At 44.6% G+C, this 19,570-nt stretch overlaps 1 protein-coding gene across 1 annotated transcript in view; it reads left to right on the top strand.

Annotated features, from left to right (window-relative positions):
• Window positions 1–19,570, top strand: part of LOC138604662 (solute carrier family 12 member 9) — a 77,541-nt gene that overhangs the window by 46,247 nt on the left and 11,724 nt on the right. Inside the window, exons 9-10 of the mRNA XM_069676621.1 lie at window positions 189–313; window positions 18,122–18,314. Of these exons, the coding sequence (XP_069532722.1) occupies window positions 189–313; window positions 18,122–18,314 (318 nt within the window). The remainder of the gene's footprint in view (window positions 1–188; window positions 314–18,121; window positions 18,315–19,570) is intronic.

Below are 19,570 nucleotides of genomic sequence, written 5' to 3'. Positions count from 1 at the left end.
TTGGGGCGGTAGCTGGGTGCCTGAAAAGGTCACATGGAAAAGGCATTCAAAAAATTGCACTCCTCGCTCCGACTGTGGAATGTGGTGTTGATGTGAATGTTAATCCCCTCTCTCTCTCTCTCTTTTCCCGTTCTCTCTCTCTTGCTTTCTTTCTCTGTCTCTTCCTTTGTTTGGTCCTTTCTTTCTAGCTGGTGCTGTTCTCAGGGAAGCTCAACACCATCGCCAGCATTGTGACCATTTTCTTCCTGCTGGTGTACGCAGCCGTGGACTTGGCCTGCCTGGCTCTGGAGTGGGCGTCCGCACCCAATTTCAGGTACACTGAAAGAGAAAATGTGTAAATAATATAAAAGTTAAGAGTCTCATTAATTCACGGAAATACGGACAGATCGCGACCCTATTAAGTCAGGGGCAGAGCATGAGAGAGAGACGCACAGACCGGTGTCCTCACTGTGCTGCATGATTACAGAATTGCCGCCGTCTCTCCCTCTCGTTGGATAAAAACTTAGATACAGCGTCCTTACTGAATACATACAGACACGATCTCTCCGTATTTCATTGCGTGTGAACGTGATTTATGTGCATGCATGTCAATGAGCGGCGCCACGCACCCGCCCTGCGACAGCTCTGCCTGAGGGAAATTTGTTTAGGAATCAATAAGCAGCATCGAAATTAACATTTCTTAATGAATCCGTCAGAACTGGAACTTTGGTTCTCGGGACCCAACCCTCGTAAATTATTGTATTGCACGAGCCAGGACGACGATATATTTCCGTATCCTTAATTTGTCCCACCCCTACTATCCATATCATAGTTAGCAGTTAGCATGTACATACAAGCTTAGCTGTGATGTCCATATTTGTTCTCAGAGCGGTGAATGCAGTAATAAATGACGGCTCTGTGGTGTTAGCTGGTGTCGCATTTTAAAAGAAGCAGCCTCGCAAAACACCCGCTGCTGAAAACAGACCATCAGAGAGCTGCACTCAACTCCAGCAGACACAAATAGACACCTGAAGTACTCGTTCAACATCACAACTAACTCTGGATGTAAACAGCAAATTAGCTGCTTTGAGAGTTTTCCTATTAATGGACCGAGGAATTAAAGACATAACATATCCATCAGAACCACGCCCAATTCAAAGCCAAAGACTCTTACCTTTATGTACATAAGAACTTATATAGTTTTAAGGCGACTGTGGATGGCTTGTGGACAGCTTACCTGTCGTAATGACGGCCTGTGACCGACGCCCTGTAACGTGTCTGTCTGTAGCACATTTTCCTCTCTGAACACACTCCTCCTTTCTCCACCTCTGTCATTGTTTATGTGTGTGTGTGCGGAGATGGTTGTGTGCCAGCTGGATGCTGCTGTGGGGACAGTGTACAAATTAAAAGACATAAAACTGGCCTCTGCTTATAGCCCCATATTGGAGAGGGACCAACAATAAAACTGTGAGTTTGTGTGCGTGTTTGTTTTTGTGTGGGTGCAGCCTGAACTGGATGTTAAAGTTACAATGCATGGAGATGCTTGGAGATTTAAATTTACAATGTTTGTGTTTCTGCACCGATGTGTGCGTGTGCGTGTGCGTGCGTGTGTGTGTGTGTTGTTTGTGTTCCTTGGACACTTGCAATGATCCTGATTTATAAAAGCTCCCTGAAGCCATTTTCACACAACAGCAGCATAACCCGCAGACAGACTCGGTGCAGATGTAGCTCGATGATTACATCATGACACCAACACGGCCGCAGTTTGGCATTTGATTCAGTCTGCAGCTTTTTTATGAGATTTTCCACATTTTCCGTGTGAAGTGTTTATGTTGTCACAGAGAAAATACGCTCTCATCCAAATCTTTAATTTAAAAAAGTTGTTTTGTAAAGGCATACCTTCTTCGATTAAACTCCTCCACTGGCTGTGAAATACATTTGAACAAGACAACTGCTCCAGTTTTTATTTGTTCTGGAGGAGAGACAGTGTTTAAACACCATGCATCACTTTATTGTTCTGACAGTTTGCCTCCAGCGGTGCATTTGGTGTCGTATATTTCTCTACAGTGATCGTTGGAAAAGACGTGCGAGTACATCTGCAGCTTTCCAGATCAAGGACACGTCTGTCAAGATAAGTTTGGATCAGAGTATGGAACCAAACAGTTGAAACATACATCTGTACAACATCGAGGTGGAGAAGCAGGGTACAGATACATATTCAACCCACTTGCAACTTCTAAATCTTGTCAAATAAAAAGAAGCTTTTATCTTGTTGTATCCAGGCAGGAAGAAGTCACTAAAAAGCTGCCCTCAGGCTGGAGATACTCTCGCCTTTTTACTTTGCGTTCTCGTACACAACCAGCTGCGTCATGAACGTAATTGTTAACATACTAATCTATGCACTAAGCGTGTTACTGGAGGATACCTCTAGAGGGCACACCAGAGGGCTCAAGCTGTATCAATGACTGTATATATAGATGGACGATGCGTCTCCATCTGCTCCCATTGTACGAAAGTGATGCTAAAATAGCCCCACGATAGGCGCTGCCATCTTGTGATGGTGGCATCATTTGGAGCCAGAGACTGCGCAGTAGAGATCGGCGGGTGGAGCTGCCGTAGACACTTCCGCTAACCCAAACACACACTTAACTTACCGAAAAAACAGTGAGGATCCCGCACGCCGGCGTGTTTAACAGCAGAACAGCTTCTCTGTGTTGGTCTGAGGTTAACGTTCACAGGTATGGAAACTTCAGTGACTGTAGTGATTGTTTTAGTGACGTTTCCTCTCGCCGATCCTCCTCCACTCTGCTAATCCGGAACTGATCGGATGCAGGAGCCGTATTGGTCAACAGAGCTGTCAATCATCATTTTGACAGCATCAAATAACTAATTAAAAATAAACTTGAACACTTGGACATAAATCAGCATGATAAGAACTAACTATAATGACAGAAACCATGTTTGAGAAAAATGTATTTTGATTTTATAGTTTGACTCATGTCCCATCTGTTAACATGGAGGAGGCGGGCTTTATGAGCTATACTGCAGCCAGTCAGCAGGGGGCGATAGAGAGGGTTTGGCTTCACTTTTAGGGAGCTGTCTTGTTGTCCATCTTTTTATACAGTCTATGGGCTGTATGCAAATACAGTATGTGCAGGAGCAACAGACATGCCGACACTCATAGTGTCAGCAGAGTAAGAGACGGCTTTTGTGTGTTCGGTGGACATAACACTCCGTCTCTCCAACACGTTCCTCCGTGCACGGACGTAACGCTCCCAGACCATGTAGTTTTCCAGGTTTCCACGTCGACTTCTTAAATGGATCTTATCTGTCTGCAGCTGTTTTGAAATCATGTTTGTCTCTTTGGTAATTGCAGACTTGTTTTGTCAGCTTGTCTTTAGAACTTTATGCCATTGTTGTCCCTGCTGCTGTGTTCACACTATCACATCCCATCTGCCCTGCATCCCTCTGCGTTTTTGAGGACGTGCACAGCCGATGCTCCAAACAGATGCAAACCAAAGGAAGTATATCTTTGACTTTCGAAGAAAAGTTTTGTCCTGGCAAAAAAAAGTGATTTATTGGGGAATTCACTAAAGGATTGCACCGCTTTTGCGCTCCCACAAAACCTGTGCAAATGACACAAATAGACTCCGCCTTGAATGCACCCTTAAAGTTAAATTTAGCCCCTTTCTATGTAAATGAGCCTCGTGGCAGAAAGCACCTAATTCACAAACGCCAGCGCTAACAGCACCGCGCTGTTAAGTCACAGATCGCACGCTGCAGCAGCAGCTGCACAGTGTGGTTCCCTGCAATAACATAAAGCACGATGAGCATTCATAGATCATATGCATGCATGCATTTTATTATCATACCATTAAATAGACAATATCCATACAACCTATTTTTCAATTAACATCGTTTAATGAGCTCATTTGGAACATGGGGTTAGACAGAAGAATAGGCCCAGACTTTTGAAAGAATAGAACCATTCAGTTATTAAAATTATTATAATTGACACCAAGGAGAGTTTAGACTTTATTCTAATTGTAAATGACTTAAATTAAAATACATTGAAACTATTTGAAATGCAGGGATTAACAGAGTAAGTCTGTATAGATCCTCAGCACAAGTGAATCTGTTCAGCAGCAGCACTGATGAATATTTTATGCATGATGTTCGTTGATTCGGTTCATACTCGCATATTGATCTGTGATTGTAGTATTGTCTTGCTGTACGTCGACTGAATACTTTGCTTAAAGGCATTCACATGCTGCCTTTGCTTTCTGTGCACACAGACTCTCTTCACACCATGTCACCGTCCTTTGACCCGCCTTTTCTGTGACTCTCATCTCAGGCCTCTTTCAGCAGTGTCACTGCGTGGTGGAAGTATTTTAACGATGGGGAAAAGAAATAAGTCTGTAGTTATGTTTTGCACTTTAATTAGCCTTTATAGAACATATTTAATTTAGAGTTTAAGCCTATTAACTATTGTGTATTCACCCCAATCATTAAACTACTCCGTCTTTATAATTGTGTTTCTTTAATGCTTTAAAAATAAGAAATATGCATTGAAAAGCGTTTAAAGGGACGGCCTGTCCCCGCGCACAGAAAGAGCCTCAGTGAAACCGGAGGTCTCTGACAGTACGGCTCAAACGACAGCATGTTGGGATCATGTCCTCCTGTGGGCGTCAGGAGTGAAATAAAGACATGAAAATAAAAAGGAACAATTCAGCTCCAAACATTTACCTTCTGTTTTCTGACACTGTTGGCTGATTTCTGTTATTCAGCCTCTTTCAGGATGCATCACAGACATGTGTCAATCAACTTTCCCACACACACCAGTATACACACCAGACAAGTATTTAGATGTCATGCAAACCCGCAGACCTCTACTGTTGGAAACAAACTAAAGCTTGTTAGCTTGTTACTTAAAGTCGAGCTGAAACGGCATTTCGAGAGTATCTAGCTTCCGTATCGTGACGTATTTCCGAGTGAAACAGGACGTGCAGGCGGGACATATCATTAGAGGGATTTGATTTGATCGTTGAGAAGTGGGCGTAGACAGACGTTCTCCACAGCGCAGTAGCTAGCTAACTGACAGAGTGTTCTTGGTGCTCTGCGGCTAAATGTTGCAGATTGATTGGTTGAAATTGTTTGGGGCTAACTTACGTAAGCACGCGTGAAATTTAGTTTTACAGGAAGAAAAAATGATTTTGATATAAGAATACGAAGAAATGGATTTTATGTATTTTTTTGGCCTATATTGTCAAATAGATGCACAATATGACCGGGGATGTGATCTAAAAGGATTAAAATGACATTTTTCATTTCACCTCGACTTTAAGTGGCTAATATTGGATGGAGCTAATAACCTCTTATTCTCTCAAGACAGTGGTTTGCTGCAGTAGTTCCCAACCTTTTTTCCTTGGAGCCCCCCCTGCTTGCATAGCCCGCACACACACCAAAACAATAGACTGATTTATTCCAAACCTTTATTGGCGAACATTAATACCAATCAGCCGATAGTTCGCAGAGGTTTAGCCTACAAAGTAGCTACTATATTTGAATGAGGACCAAAAACATATATATTTTTAATAGTTGATCAGACTTTTGATTATCAAGTACGTTCTTTTTAAATTAGTTTATTTAACATGTGCAAATCTAATCTCGACAGTCTCAGTGCAGACAAAGCCTCGTGCAGCCCCAGTGATCCGGACCCCAGGTTGGGACCCATTGTGCTACAGAGAGGACAAAAGCCTTTCACAAGAGTACTGTGTTTCTTTTCACATGTTGGACATCGTGAACTTTTTGCCCATTCGTCCTGAATACACACAGTGATCTCTGAGAACCTGAGAACCTGATATACTTCACACCTGAAATCAAAATAGTAGAAAATTGTGTTTCAAAATCTTTGTTAGAACCGGCTTTTGTAAAGTTCTGTAGCTTGGCTACGACGAGCTTTCACAGGGACCTCATATTCTTTGCCTTTGTTTATACTGAACATGGCCAAGTATCAAACAAGGAGGTAAATGTATGTTAAAAAGCTCAGGCCTCAGGCTGCTCTGAATACTTGGATTTCAATATTCTCTCTTCGTCAAGCCCGTCAAACTACACTAATGTTGGTAAATGCATTTACACATTCTCACCACAACACTCTGCTTGAGCAGGAGGAGGCATCAGGGCTGTCACTGCTCAATCCAAATTCGATATATAATTCGAACTGTAATGACGTGATTAACTTCAAAATAGAAACACAGCAGGCAACGCTGACCCACGAACAAATGAGTGATCTGCTGTCCACAATCCCAGAATGCTTCAAGACGCGTGCCTTGTATTCCAACAGATGGCGATAACACGCTTCCTGCTACAAACCAATGGAGGAAGCTAACGAGCCCTCATTAACATTTCCTGCTTCAGCGTCCCGACCGGAGTCAGAAAGCACAGCGGAGACTTATTGTTGTTCTGCTGCAGAACCGAAGCTGTAGCTAGCTTCGCGGCTAACTCCTGTCACTTTAATACACCAGCAGGAAGAAGGCACCGGAGCACAGCTTGAGTCGTGAGGAGTCGTAGGATTTATTATGCACAAACAGCCTGAACTGTACATTAGTTCTGTTGTTTATATAGCTACCAATCGCTCTTTACTCTGTTCTTCTGCTGCTCCGGTCCCTGAGACTTCACGTAACTCGTGCACACACACTTCCGTTCTCTCTCTCTTGTCCTAACACCCCACTTTCACACACTTAGCTGTCCCCAAAACAGAGCTACGCTTCTAGTATAAGACCGTGCTTCAGAAGTGATCGCCTTAACGCCAACGCACCTCAGAAGTGCTGTATGTACCACTACGTACCCAATATGTTGATATTGTTGTTATTGTTTTTGGTCAAAACGTTGAATTCATTCAAAGCTCTGTTAGACATTGAATGTACTCCAGCATGCTTACACCTGATGGTGCAAGGAGATTATACCGTTGTTTGGTATCAGTACTACTAGAACTGCTGTGTTTACCAGCTGCGTTGTGCCCCTTAGACCAGACGTTGTTCTCTTCAGTGGGTACTTAAAGCACATTTCCCAAATGTTCACCAATTAACAGGTTTGTGTTTGAGAAACAAGATTCATTGTTGTCGTACATCCTTCGATGCTGAGGATCTGCTTGCTCGTCAACCCTCATAAACATTTCCAATTAAAAATGAGAAATGACTGAGTAACGTCAGGTGTGCAGTTTGTTTTCAGAACAAGAGGATGAAAGGGTGCTCGCAGGCGTCTGTAGAGTTTGTCCATCATTGGAAAGTAGGCGTTTAGAGAGCGGACCAGAACAGCTTGTTTTGGTTCAGATAAACAGATTTCACTGAATCATGCAGACGAACCTCTGAGAAGTACTGAGCTGAAGATTAGCATAATAGGTCCTCTTTAAAATGTTGCTATTTCAGCTGCCACAAGAGCGCACTGTCAACATCAGTTCACAGCGTCCTGCTTTGGCATAGTGAGGAATTTGTTGTTGGAGAGTGAGTGAATAACTAACTCTGTGTGCAGCCCTCTCAGAGTCCCCAGTGTTTCCTCTGGTGTCCTCCATGTACAGGGCTGTGTGCTATCAGCACAGGCCTTGTTATCACTGCGTGACCGCTGGCAAAGGCTACAGGACACAAAGTTAGCCGCAAAACTTTTCCTACCGTCGACCTCTCCTCTCCCTGCAGAACGGGGGAACCCGACGGCCCTGCAGCTGATAAGGCCGCTCTTTTGTCTGGCCGTCCGCCTGCTTTGGGCCTCCTTCCTCTTCCCATGAGTTTCTTCGTTCTGCCAGTTCATTGTTGCTGTGTCACCGGGCAAATTTTAACGCCAGTTGCTTGTGTGTTTATTGGTTTAATTTTTTTCTCCTTGTGCTCTGTGCTTCTTTCACTCCGCTCTCTGTCTGGCTCTCTCCCACGTCTCTTTCCAGGCAAAAAGAATTAAAAGCCATTTAGCGGCGTCTCTCCCCCTGAGAACTGCTCTGTAATTAGCATAACTAATTTAGCAGAAATATTTCCCTTTCCCGAAAATTTGCTGTTGTGAAGGGGAGGGGAGGGACTGAAATTATGATGTAGCGGAAAAGATGCCTGTTTAAGTGTGTGTTTGTGTACGTGTTCGCATAGAGAAGTATACAACAGACGTGTGAAGGTATGTAATTCAGGAGTCGTGTTTGTTTGTGTGAATGACGAGTCACGCTGGGTGTTTTTTTGTGCCTTTTCTGAACACTAATGTGTGAGTGCGTCTGCCTATTTGTGTGTGTGCTTATGAGGATTCTCCTTCATGTGAGTGTGTCTGCAGTTTTATCTTGGTGTGTGTGCTTTGTGTGAGGGGGCTTCTGTTGGCTGCAGCTTTATCAGCTCTGGCTCCAGCTGTGTGTGAGTGTTCCTCTGGGGGTGCTGCGTGTCCTGCTGCTGATGCTGCATGGGCACCAGCCACTCGGACTTGTGGCTTAAACACGCATGGACACACACACACACATAAACACACACTTGTGTAGTAGTACAGCGTCATTGGCCAGGATTCAGGACACAACTGAGCATGCCACGCCGATGCCAAAGGATGTGTGTGGAAAGTGTGGACACACACACACACACACACACACACACACACACACGAGTGACGACCTTCAGTCTGCAGCTCGAAAACAACTGGCAGCTCGACTGAAACACATTTTCACTCTCTCTGCTTTCACCAGCTTGGTGCCATCCAATGCCCAAATTACAGCCGCATTCTCCGCAGCCGCCATGATTGTCTTTTTAATAATCTGTGTGAACTGACCAGCAGATCCATTAGCTCCAAAAACAAAAACGTCGTCCTCTGCGGGGCCTGTCCTTTGTCCAAATATGAGTCAGGGCGGTTTGACAGATTGGGCTGTGTAAAAAATCCAGATGGATCATCAGCTGTGTCTGGTAAAATGAGACAAAGTAGGTTGTTAGAGACTCATAATGTTTTATTGGGGGATATGACTTAATAATGGTTGAGGACAAAGGTGCAGGCATCAGTTTAAGAAGGTCCCTAGGGTACTGTCCTGTCTGTCCTAGCCCCCTACTATTTATCTCCAGACTCTTTGTCAGGTGTTTCTTTTTCAAATCAGTTTAAAACAGGAAGACGTTAGCAGCAGACGTTGCGAGGTGGGGCCTCCATGGATCGGACTTGTTTGTCCAGCACATCCCACAGACGCTCCATTGGATTGAGATCTGGGGAGTTTGGAGGCCGAGTCAACACCTTGAACTCGTCTTCCTCGAACCATTCCTGAACCATGTTTGCAGTGTGGCAAGGCATTATCCTGCTGAAAGAGGCCACTGCCTTTAGGGAATGCTGTTTCCATGAAGGGGTGTGCTTGGTCTGCAGCAATGTTTAGGTAGGTGGTACGTGTCCACATGAATGGCAGGATCCAAGGTTTCCCAGGCCGCCTTCTTCCATCGCTCCGTGGTCCAGTTCTGAGGCTCACGTGCTCATCGTAGGCGCTTTCAGCAGTGGACAGGGGTCAGCATGGGCACCCTGACCGGTCTGCGGCTACGCATCCCCACACACAACAAACTGTGATGCTCTGTGTGTTCTGACACCTTTCTATCAGAACAAGCAGGAACTACAGTAGCTCTTCTGTTGGATCAGACCACACGGGCCAGCCTTCACTCACCACACGCATCACTGAGCCTTGGCTGCCCATGAGCCTGTCGGCAGTTCACTGGCTCTCCTCCTTGGACCACTTGTGGTCGGTCCTGACCCCTGCAGACCGAGAACACCCGGATGCTCTGACCCAGTCGTCTAGCCATCACAATTTGGCCCTTGTCAAAGTCGCTCACATCCTTACACTTGCCAATTTTTCCTTCTTCCAACACATCAACTTCCAGGACAAACTGTCACCTGCTGCCTCACATATCCCACCCACTGACAGGTGCCTTTGTAACGAGATAATCAATGTTATCACTCGACCTGTCAGTGGTCAAAATGTTATGGCTGATCGGTGTCGTATCACTGCACTGACGGATGAGTTTATACCAGTCATAACACTTTGAACCTGTGAATCATCGGGAATAGAGAGACAGCTCCAAAAGGGATCCTAATGTCACCCTGAAGCTGGGTCATCACGTCCGCACATTGCAAGCAGCAAGGTTACATCATGTCAAAAGGGCTTAAATAGTTCATTGGTTGTTAGCTGAACATCTGCATCATCCAAATGGACCTAAAAGTGTACGATCAGCTCATGAGAATCAGTTTATTTTGGAGTTCACAGGAACAAACTGAAAGATACCACAGACAAAACATGATGCACATTTTAGTCTCATGGCTGGACTGCTTGGTTAGATCGTGTGGTGGTTTTTCAGGTAACAAGATGACCTGAGATTGATCCCATCATGCAGCTGTGTTCAGGAAGGTGAATCATGTTGTACCAGGCAGATCTAATATCGAGGGATATCTTAAGTGATTTCTGAAGTCTCCACTGGTGTTGTGCCAGTGTTTGGACTCTGCCTGACGTAGCGTCTCATACACTCACTGACCTCTCACTTATGGAGCCACCTCCTATCTGCTGGCAGCTCTGCGTGCCTGAGTGTGTGTGTGTGTGTGTGTGTGTGTGTGTGTGTGTGTGTGTGTGTAAGGATAAAGTTTCTGTCCCCCACTTTCCCTAAATTATGACGTGTCTTTTGGCTAAAGGCCGGGTCTCCTCTTTCCGTCTCCGTCGCTCTCTGTTTCTTTTTCTTAATGTCTCTAAGGACTTGTTTGGCGGCGATTATTTCATGCTGCTTTTGCTGTGTCAGCTTGGTGACATCAGTCGCCAGAGAACAAGAGAGACGGCAGGAGGGGTGAGGGCTGGGTGACTCGGCGAAGGGACCGCCACCGCTGATGACAGAGGGATGGCAGAGACAAAAGAGATGGGTGGGGGAGGGCAGGCCGGGTGGGCGAGCTTTTATCGTAATTACAGCCGCTCTCCAATGGGATGGAGAGAGGGAGAAGATGAGAGGCGTGTGTGCTCCAGCGATGCTAAGTGATCAAGTCCTGAAGAAAAGTTAAAAGACACGAGCGAGCACGGTGAAGCGGTGGGAACAGGGCTGGAAAGGGCTGATGAGTCAGGATGATACAGTCATACACTCGTGAAATAATGAAGCTTCCTGCTGAGTTTTAACAAGTACATACACCAATCAGCCATGACATTATGGCCACTAACAGGTCGAGCGAATAACAATGATTACCTCGTTACTATGGCACCTGTCAGAGGATGTGAGGCAGCAGGTGAACATTTTGTCCTCGAAGTTGACGTATTGGAAGCAGGAAAAATGTAAGGATGTGAGCGACTTCGACAACTGTGATGGTTACCAAAACTCCAGCTCTTGTAGGGTATTTCCGGTCTGCAGGACCTACCAAAAGTGGTCCAAGGAAGGTCCGATCCAACAGAAGAGCTCCTGTTGCTGAAGTTGCTGAAAATGTAACGCTGGTTCTGATAGAAAGGTGTCATTACACACAGAGCATCACAGTTTGTTGTGTATGATGCTGCATAGCCTCAGACCGGTCAGGGTGCCCATGCTGACCTCTGTCCAACACAACAACAGGTTCAAGGCGTTGACTTGGCCTCCAAATGTCTACAAAAGGGGACTGAAGCTGTATTAGGCAGGTGGTCATTATGTTATGGCTGGTCAGTGTGTGTCCCTCTAGAGAAATCATTCGTCTGTGTTTGGGAAGGATTTTACTCGACAGCTTCCAGGAATGTCCGCCTTTAAAACTCGCGATGAAACCTGCCTGACTCTGGCTTAGAAAGCTGCTAACCAACTTTTATGGCTGTACTTGACTCTGTCACAGCGATATGGTTGTTCAATATGAGACTTTTTTTCCGCCCAGATTAGAGCCATATCAAACATCTTTATCTGGCTACATGACTCCCTACGGGTACAAATAAAGTAACCAAACCTAACGATCATGTTTTACCTATAACCCTCAAATTCCACAGGATCCATTTCCAGCGCGTTCCGTCTACGCCGCGACCTCCAATTGCGCCCATTCAAGTTGATGACCGTGATTCCACAGCACGCGCCGCAGTCCGTCTCCGGCGCGTCCCAGAAGCGTGTCTTCGCACTGCTCCGCTAAAGATACGCGCCGGGTCTATCTTTGACGGAGGCCGCTTCAAGCACACGTCACGCTGAACAGAGCAGATCGTTCCAAACAGGAAGTCACACAGAAAACAGCTTACAGCATCCAGTCATTTCAAAATAAAAGACCATGTACAGATCGGTACAGACTCCCGTTTTTTTTCCGTTTTCAAAACAACAACACACTGAAATCTTGAAAAAAGAACACTTTTAAGTAGTGTACTCAGCCATGGTAGAAGCACAAATATCACAGAATGATCTCCATATGAGCAGATAATCAACCTTGGAGGAGCAAACTGAACTGTTGTTTGTGTGTTGCTCTGTTTAACATTCATGTTATCGCGTGATTTCGCAATTCTCGTGCGATCTTGTGATCTCGCAAATCCAGCTGCTTGGGCGCTGCGGATCAGACACGCTTCCAGTGGGCGAGGGCTCACGCCGTCTGCAGACCGACCGCGCAGGACGCAGATCCTGTGGGATCCAGGCGTAAGAAGCAGCTTTATCAGTAATGGCGCACTACTTTCTTTCTGTTAAAGTCATATTACCATATTTTTTATGTTATCATCTTCCCTTTCGAATTTTAGTTGCTCGTGAGACAAAGATTTTAATTTTCTTTTGTTGTTTCAATTGGTCTGTTTGTCTTGGAGAGGAGGAGACGTTGAGGAGGATGTGGCTCCTGGTAAAAACCTCGTGAGGATTTTTCCACCCTCACAAGAGTACACTTTTGTAACTTCTCGTAAGCCTTAACATAGTGAGATTAATCTTATCAAAATGTCAGAGTCAACTGTTTGAATGTGAACGAGGCAGAAAATCCCTCCATTCACGCCATTAAACTCCATAAAGCAGCCTCATGGTGAGCCGCCCCGCCCGTGTGGCGCCAAAGGACACCAGAGGGACAAGGGAGGTAAAATTGCTCAGCACCAGGTTTGATATTCTGCACAGAAAGGATGACTTCTGCAAGATCATGATTGTTGCTCTCAGCCCCTTTTAATGGCGAGGAGTAAAAAACATATCGCCCACTTTCAAACAGCGGTGGAAAATAGACCAATTGGAGGACTATTCACCGTCTCGTGGCTCTCTCCGTCTCTCTGAGTTCGGCTTCCTGGTGGTCTTTGCCTCTCCGTACTTTTGCACTTTCCTGCCGCGTGGAGTTCACCAGCGGTTGCTCCCCCCACCCCTCTTAAACAGTCCAAGTGTGTTGTTAGCCGATCCGTGCAGTAAGCCAGTCTGTCATTTGAGCTGCTTTGTGTAATTACAGCTGGGACTATTTTAATGGCTGTTTATTCACACTGCTGCTGTTATTGCAGGGAAATAGGGGTCAATTACATGATCCTCCAAATAATGTGAGTGCCTCCATCAGCTGTGTCAATCCCAGGAACCCTTTACCTCAACTTAAATGTCACACACACACACACGTATGAAGTGTGTTTTCATGGGATACATGTGTGCAGTGAGTACAATTAAATTACTTAATCACCACACACGAACACGGGGAGTTTAAAGCCGTCTGCAGCTCATTAAGTATGTGTGGCGTTAGCTTTAATTGGTCTAGCCCCTTGAAATGATGTGGAGTCACACATTAGGAAATGGCTCCATAGGTGTGTGTTTGTTTGGAGAGTATAAGCTGTAGTAATTATGGTTGGTATAATTTAAATATTCATATTTCACTTAAGGTTGATTCTGACCTTTTTAAAGTATTTCAGCGTAGCTATGGGCCAAATTACGTTTCTAAAATATGTATGGAAGGAAAAGTAACTATTCAATTATGACTAAACCCATATGTTACAGTCAGGAGTGTATGTCTGCAGTGTCTCTGCTTTACATCTGCTGCCACATACTGTTAATTAGTGTCATTTGCAGAGGTTGTATCACACTGTTGTACAACAAGAACACATAGTTACAGTCTGAGGGGTCGTCATACATAAAAATCCTGATGGCAAAATCAAATCAATCAATCACATTTTATTTGTATAGCGCCAAATCATAACCAGAGTTATCTCGAGACACTTTACAGAAAGAGCAGGTCTAGACCGACTCTTTGTTATGTTATTAAAGAGAGGCCCAACATGAATCACCATGAGTAGCACTTAGCAATATTCGGCGCATTGGCAGAAAAACCTCGAGCAGAACCAGACTCATGTTGAACAGCCATCTGCCTCGACTGGATGGACCGAACATGGGATAGAAGGAGATGCAGGATAGAGACAGGCAAAGAGAGCAACAACAACATATGTTCTTGTTAAAAAGTCAAATAAGTTGTCACTCGTACGTCTTAACAATGCTGGCTTGAAGTATAGAAAGGGCGAGTCTTCAAATGTCTTCTTTTGTCCAACCCATGGTCCAACCCTCTTCATTACGTGTCCATCTTATAACAATACAAGCAGCAAATCTTCACATTTAACAAACTGAAACCAACAAACATTTAACAATTCTGCTTGAAATACGACTAAAACATTGAATATCAAAATAGTTTTATTTTCTTTTAATCCAACACGCTCTTTATTAATTCAGCAGCAACAAGAAATTACAGTTTAATAAATGGTGACTCCAGATGAAAATTAATAAAACATTATTAAACGGCTGTGTTAAATACTTGATTCTGATTAGTTATTAGTTGTTTCTCGATAGCAGACCGTTGCTATGAAGAACAGGCCGTTGCTAGGGATGCGGCTCTAATCACTCAATCCAGAGGACTAACTGTAATCATATCAATCTGCCGAAAGAAGTCCGGTAAATCTGACGTCGGTCTGTTTACAGAGGGGAAAAAAGAAAAGAGACAAAACAGCGGAGAGAAAGCAATAAAGGTTAAACGATGCAAAAACTGAAGCTACGACAGAGAGATCTACAAACCTGAAGACGGCACATGAAGTAAACATTCAACAACAACAGACTCTGACAGTGACGAGTCAGAAAACCTCCATCAGGTGCTGCTCTGATTCCTGCGGTCCCGTTCACCGTGTCTCACTTCACCATCAGAGGAAGTGTTTCCATTTAATGTGAGTAAAAACAGCTAGCTTAGCTCATTTAAAGAAGGCTACAGAGTTAACTGTTGCTATGGACACAGCTCTCACTGCGAGTGTAACAGATTATTTAAAATTAATAAAATAATTTCCGAATTAATATTTTGTGCCAAAAAATGGATTTCGTAAGTAAAAAGCCGAGTAATAGCAGGAGTCCTGCTCACCCTGTGATAACCTGCTCACTATACATTGCTTATTAGACACCAGTTAGTTGTTAACTACAGGACTATTATCATATTTCAGGGTGTTTTATTTGTTCAACTCTTACTTAGCTGATATGCTGAGTCTTTAAACTATTGTTCATTCTGTCGGGGTGGAAACGTCTCTGGAAAGAAGATTTAAACCATCATGGGAAACTGAAACTCTCCAGTGAAACCCAGACGGATGAAATTCTTTCTTGGGTGTAGCAGCTATTTAAAAGGCTCCCTCAGTGTTGCTGAAAGTTAATTTAGTTTCCAGATGGCTCGCTCGCTCTTATGAAATTGGTTTATGTTAAATGATTTACCTTTCAGAAGTTAAAGACGGTTAACGCTCACACTGTCTTCTTCTCACTTTATCCAACCAACAAACTTACTACTTACATACTTACTTACAAACGTCACTGGCCTTACTTCCTTAAGAGACATGCTTAATCGAACATGTGCAGAAACATATGTTTGAATAAATTAATTCCAAGTCATTTTAAATGCACAAAATTAAGTAGACAAAGCTTTTAATTCTTTTAAAGTTCTGCGTATCAGTGAAAATAAGTTATAAATCATCTACCATGTTAGACAAAGCCTCAGAGAAACCAGTGACCTGAATATTCCCTTTTGTCTGGCACGATGCACAAAGCGAGTTGTTGCTATTTGGTGGAAAATGTTTCTTTACACACATCAGCTAACGGGGCAAGTTGACATTTTCATGCCGTTAAATCTAAAAATAAACAAAGTCTTAAACTCTCCCTTCTGAGTACGAAAGTGACGGGATCATCGTGTTAAACATCACTCTGAGCCGTCTGAGAATCTGCACACTGAGAATGGACTCGGCAGCGTGGGAATAAGGTCAGGAAGGGCTAATGCTCCGACTAAAGATGTATTTCTTTGCCCTTGCTAGACTTCAATAATTCAGTGCGAGATTCATGTTTCATTAGCTGTTGTAACCATGTAAGGAGAATTCTGATTTCAAACCCTCTGTGGGACGTGAGATCTCTCTCAGTCTAAGAACTGACATTTGGGAAGTGCCTCTTCAGAAGTGTTTGAAGTGAGCTAGCAGCTAGCAACAGATTTTTCCTCTTTATAAAACCAAAAGGAACAGCATGCATCATATTTACAACCCATTAAAAGCCCTCTATACTTGATTACATGGAAGAGAGTATATGCTGGAGTATAGTAAAAACTGTGTACAGAAGGAGAGACCTGGTTTACAAGATGTCAGTTTAAAAGTTCATTTAAAAGCTCCAATGAAATCAAAATAGATGTTAAACTAGTTTCACAAGTTTTGCATTAATCTTCACATTTATACTTCTTATTTGCATGAGAAAAATACAACAAATGATGATTCATCTCGCACTCGGGGGCGTAAACTTTTTGCATGTAAGGAAATGGGCCAATTCACTAAATGGTAAATGGACTGTACTTATATAGCGCTGTTCTAGTCTTTGCGACCACTCAAAGCTGCTTTTACACCACATGTCACATTCACCCATTCACACACTGATGGCAGAGGCTGCTACGTAAAGTGCCCAACTGTCAATCAGCTATCACATTCATACACGTTGGCTATTCCATCAGGATTTGGGGTTCAGTGTCTTGCCCAAGGACACTTCGACATGTGGCCTGAGGGAGCTGGGATTTAACCTCCGACCTTCCGATAGAAAGACGACCGACTCTACCACTGAGCCACAGCTGCCCCACTAAAGAATTGTGCGGCTTTTGCGACCGCTAAACTTGTGCAAAAGACACAAGAAGCCGAACTCTCAAAGCATGATCAAAGAGTTGAACGCACCCTAAAGTGTGCTGCAGAGCAAACAGCGTCTCTGTGCTCTGGTGCTGTTTGCGTGTAATTAACTGAGTCATCATGCTGACATCAGGGGCAAATTTCTAATGAAATAAGCCTCGTGGCAACAGGTACCTAATTCATAAAAACGCCAGCGCTAACAGCACCGCGCAGTGAGAGCGACAATATTACTGTCTGCAGAGAGCTGGTGGTAACTGCAGTGCAGTATTATAAGGGCTGCTACGTTCAGAGTTTCCACTGATCGTGGCGACGATTCACCTTTTGTGTGACCAAAAAAACTCATGTCTGCAAGTAAAGTTTGTTAATAATATTTAGTCATTGTTATTATAATCTCGTGATCAATCAGTAGGGCACACTTTGTGTGGAGACGATTACGATTATTATCTGGACGAGGGCGAAGCTGCGTTACAGAGAGTGAATCTAGTAAAACACCTGTCGAGTCTGGACTTTACGTTGAACTGTTAAAAGAGCTGCCCCCTCCTCTCCCTGCTCATCATCGATCTGTGCGTGGACTTCAGCTCCGTCAGTGTGCATGAGAGCTCGGCTCAGCGCAGCAGAGAGCGGAGGTGCAGGCAGCTCCTCTTCACAATCAGACGCAAAACAAGAGCAAACTTTAAGGTTGAATATCCCCCCTTCATTTTTTGTATCCCTCCTCCGTGATATACAAGACGAACAAGTTTGCTCGGGTCATCACAGGCGCTTGTGTTTGGACGGATCCAACATTCAGCATTTCTGGCTTCTGTAAACGCCAATCATTATAAGCAACAAGTCCCTCTCCGGCTTCCTGTAGCTACATATGCCATCACAGTCCCAGATGTCTTCTGTCCTGTTTAAGACCCAAAATCCTCTCCAGTAATTATTCTGACAATGTCTTACAGTTTATTTTGTTTGACGTTTTAAAAGGTTTGAGGAAACTGATTTTCTCTTCAACTTTCAACTTTGTGTTCCGCTCTCTGCTCCTCCTTCATCAGCTTCAGAACCAAAGCTTTATCAGAAGTTAGAGCCGTTATCTGACCTCTCCTGTTCTCCTCCTCTCAGACCCACCTTCCGGTACTTCACCTGGCACACGTGCGCGTTGGGCATCGTCGGCTGTGCCATCATGATGTTCCTGATCAACGCCATCTACGCCTCGGCCAGCATCGCCTTCATGCTGCTGCTGCTCCTGGTGATTCACTACCTCAGTCCCACCTCCAGCTGGGGCTACATCAGCCAGGCTCTCATCTTCCACCAGGTCTGAGACACACACGCACAGACGCACACACTCAGACATACAATCTCAATACTGCGTTGTCATTACAGGAGCAACTAAAATCTCATCCCCTCAGCTTTACAAGAGCCTGTACCTCTGCCAAGCAATCGTTCCATCAGGTTTATAGAGACATGCAGACACACAAACACAGACAGACTGACGTGTGCCGCCTCTGCCACAGCCAGGCCCTCTTTAGCACACACACACACACACACACACACACACACACACACACACACACACACACACACACACACGCGTCCCTTTCTCTCGCACATAAACACAACACTGCCTCGTCGTTCCTACAGCAGCTATCTATCATGTTTATATCAGCTTTACCAGACACACACACACAAACACATCTGCATCTTTTCCCTCAGCAAAGCCGTCTACATTTATCACACACACACACACACACACACACACACACACACACAAAGAGCTTCACATCATCCAGCTCTCTATGTCCTCTATCTGGCCAGCCTGTTGCTCTCAAGGAGAGGGGGCACTCTTGCCAGGAGGGCCCTTTGCCGAGGGGATGCATTGCCAAGGCTGCGGGCAGGGGTTGGGTGAGGGTGGCTGGGTGTGCCAGCAGCTTGTCAGGAGGCAGAACATTATTACAACCACTTAACTTATTGAGCCTTTCCCCCTCGTCCTCCTTCCCTCCTCTGAGTCTGTTTTTCTTCTTCTCGACGTCCCTCTCTCCCCCGTCTGGTGTTTCTCTGTACCGGGTGGCAGGGACACAGGGGTGGCAGGGAGTACCACGAGCCCCTCCTGGAATCTGATTGGCCACCCTCTCCTTTCAGAGTCAGAAGGTGATGGGTAAAGAAGAGGTCAGACAATATCCCGAGGATGTAGTTCTGGGTGCACTGAGACGGGTAAAATTCAATATAAAACTCGTCCAATGATAAAACATCTTGTAGAGAAATCATCAATAAAATATTTAAAAGATGGCTGGTACGCCTCGGGGAAGGGGCATACACATCATCGGAGGGTGATGGGGTAGTTGGCTTATTATTATTGTGGATGGATTACAGGCCCAGGGGGACGTTGACCAGGGTCTGCGTATAAGTGACTGAAATTTAATCTATTTACTAAAATAAAACACGACAGACAACAAAGACAAGTAGAAACATTACAGAGAGATGCAGCAGTGCAAAAAGAGAAGCAGAAAGAAGCGCAGAGGGACTCAAACAGACGACGATGAGATGCACAAGTACCTGCAGAGACGGGAAAAA

This window comes from Semicossyphus pulcher, unplaced genomic scaffold, assembly GCF_022749685.1.
Source record: "Semicossyphus pulcher isolate SPU_LCO1_2020_fin unplaced genomic scaffold, fSemPul1.0.p SCAF_26, whole genome shotgun sequence".
NCBI classification, from domain to species: Eukaryota; Metazoa; Chordata; class Actinopteri; order Labriformes; family Labridae; genus Semicossyphus; species Semicossyphus pulcher.
The sequence above is the reverse complement of the archived record's forward strand: the minus strand, read 5'-3'. Positions and strand labels throughout refer to the sequence as shown.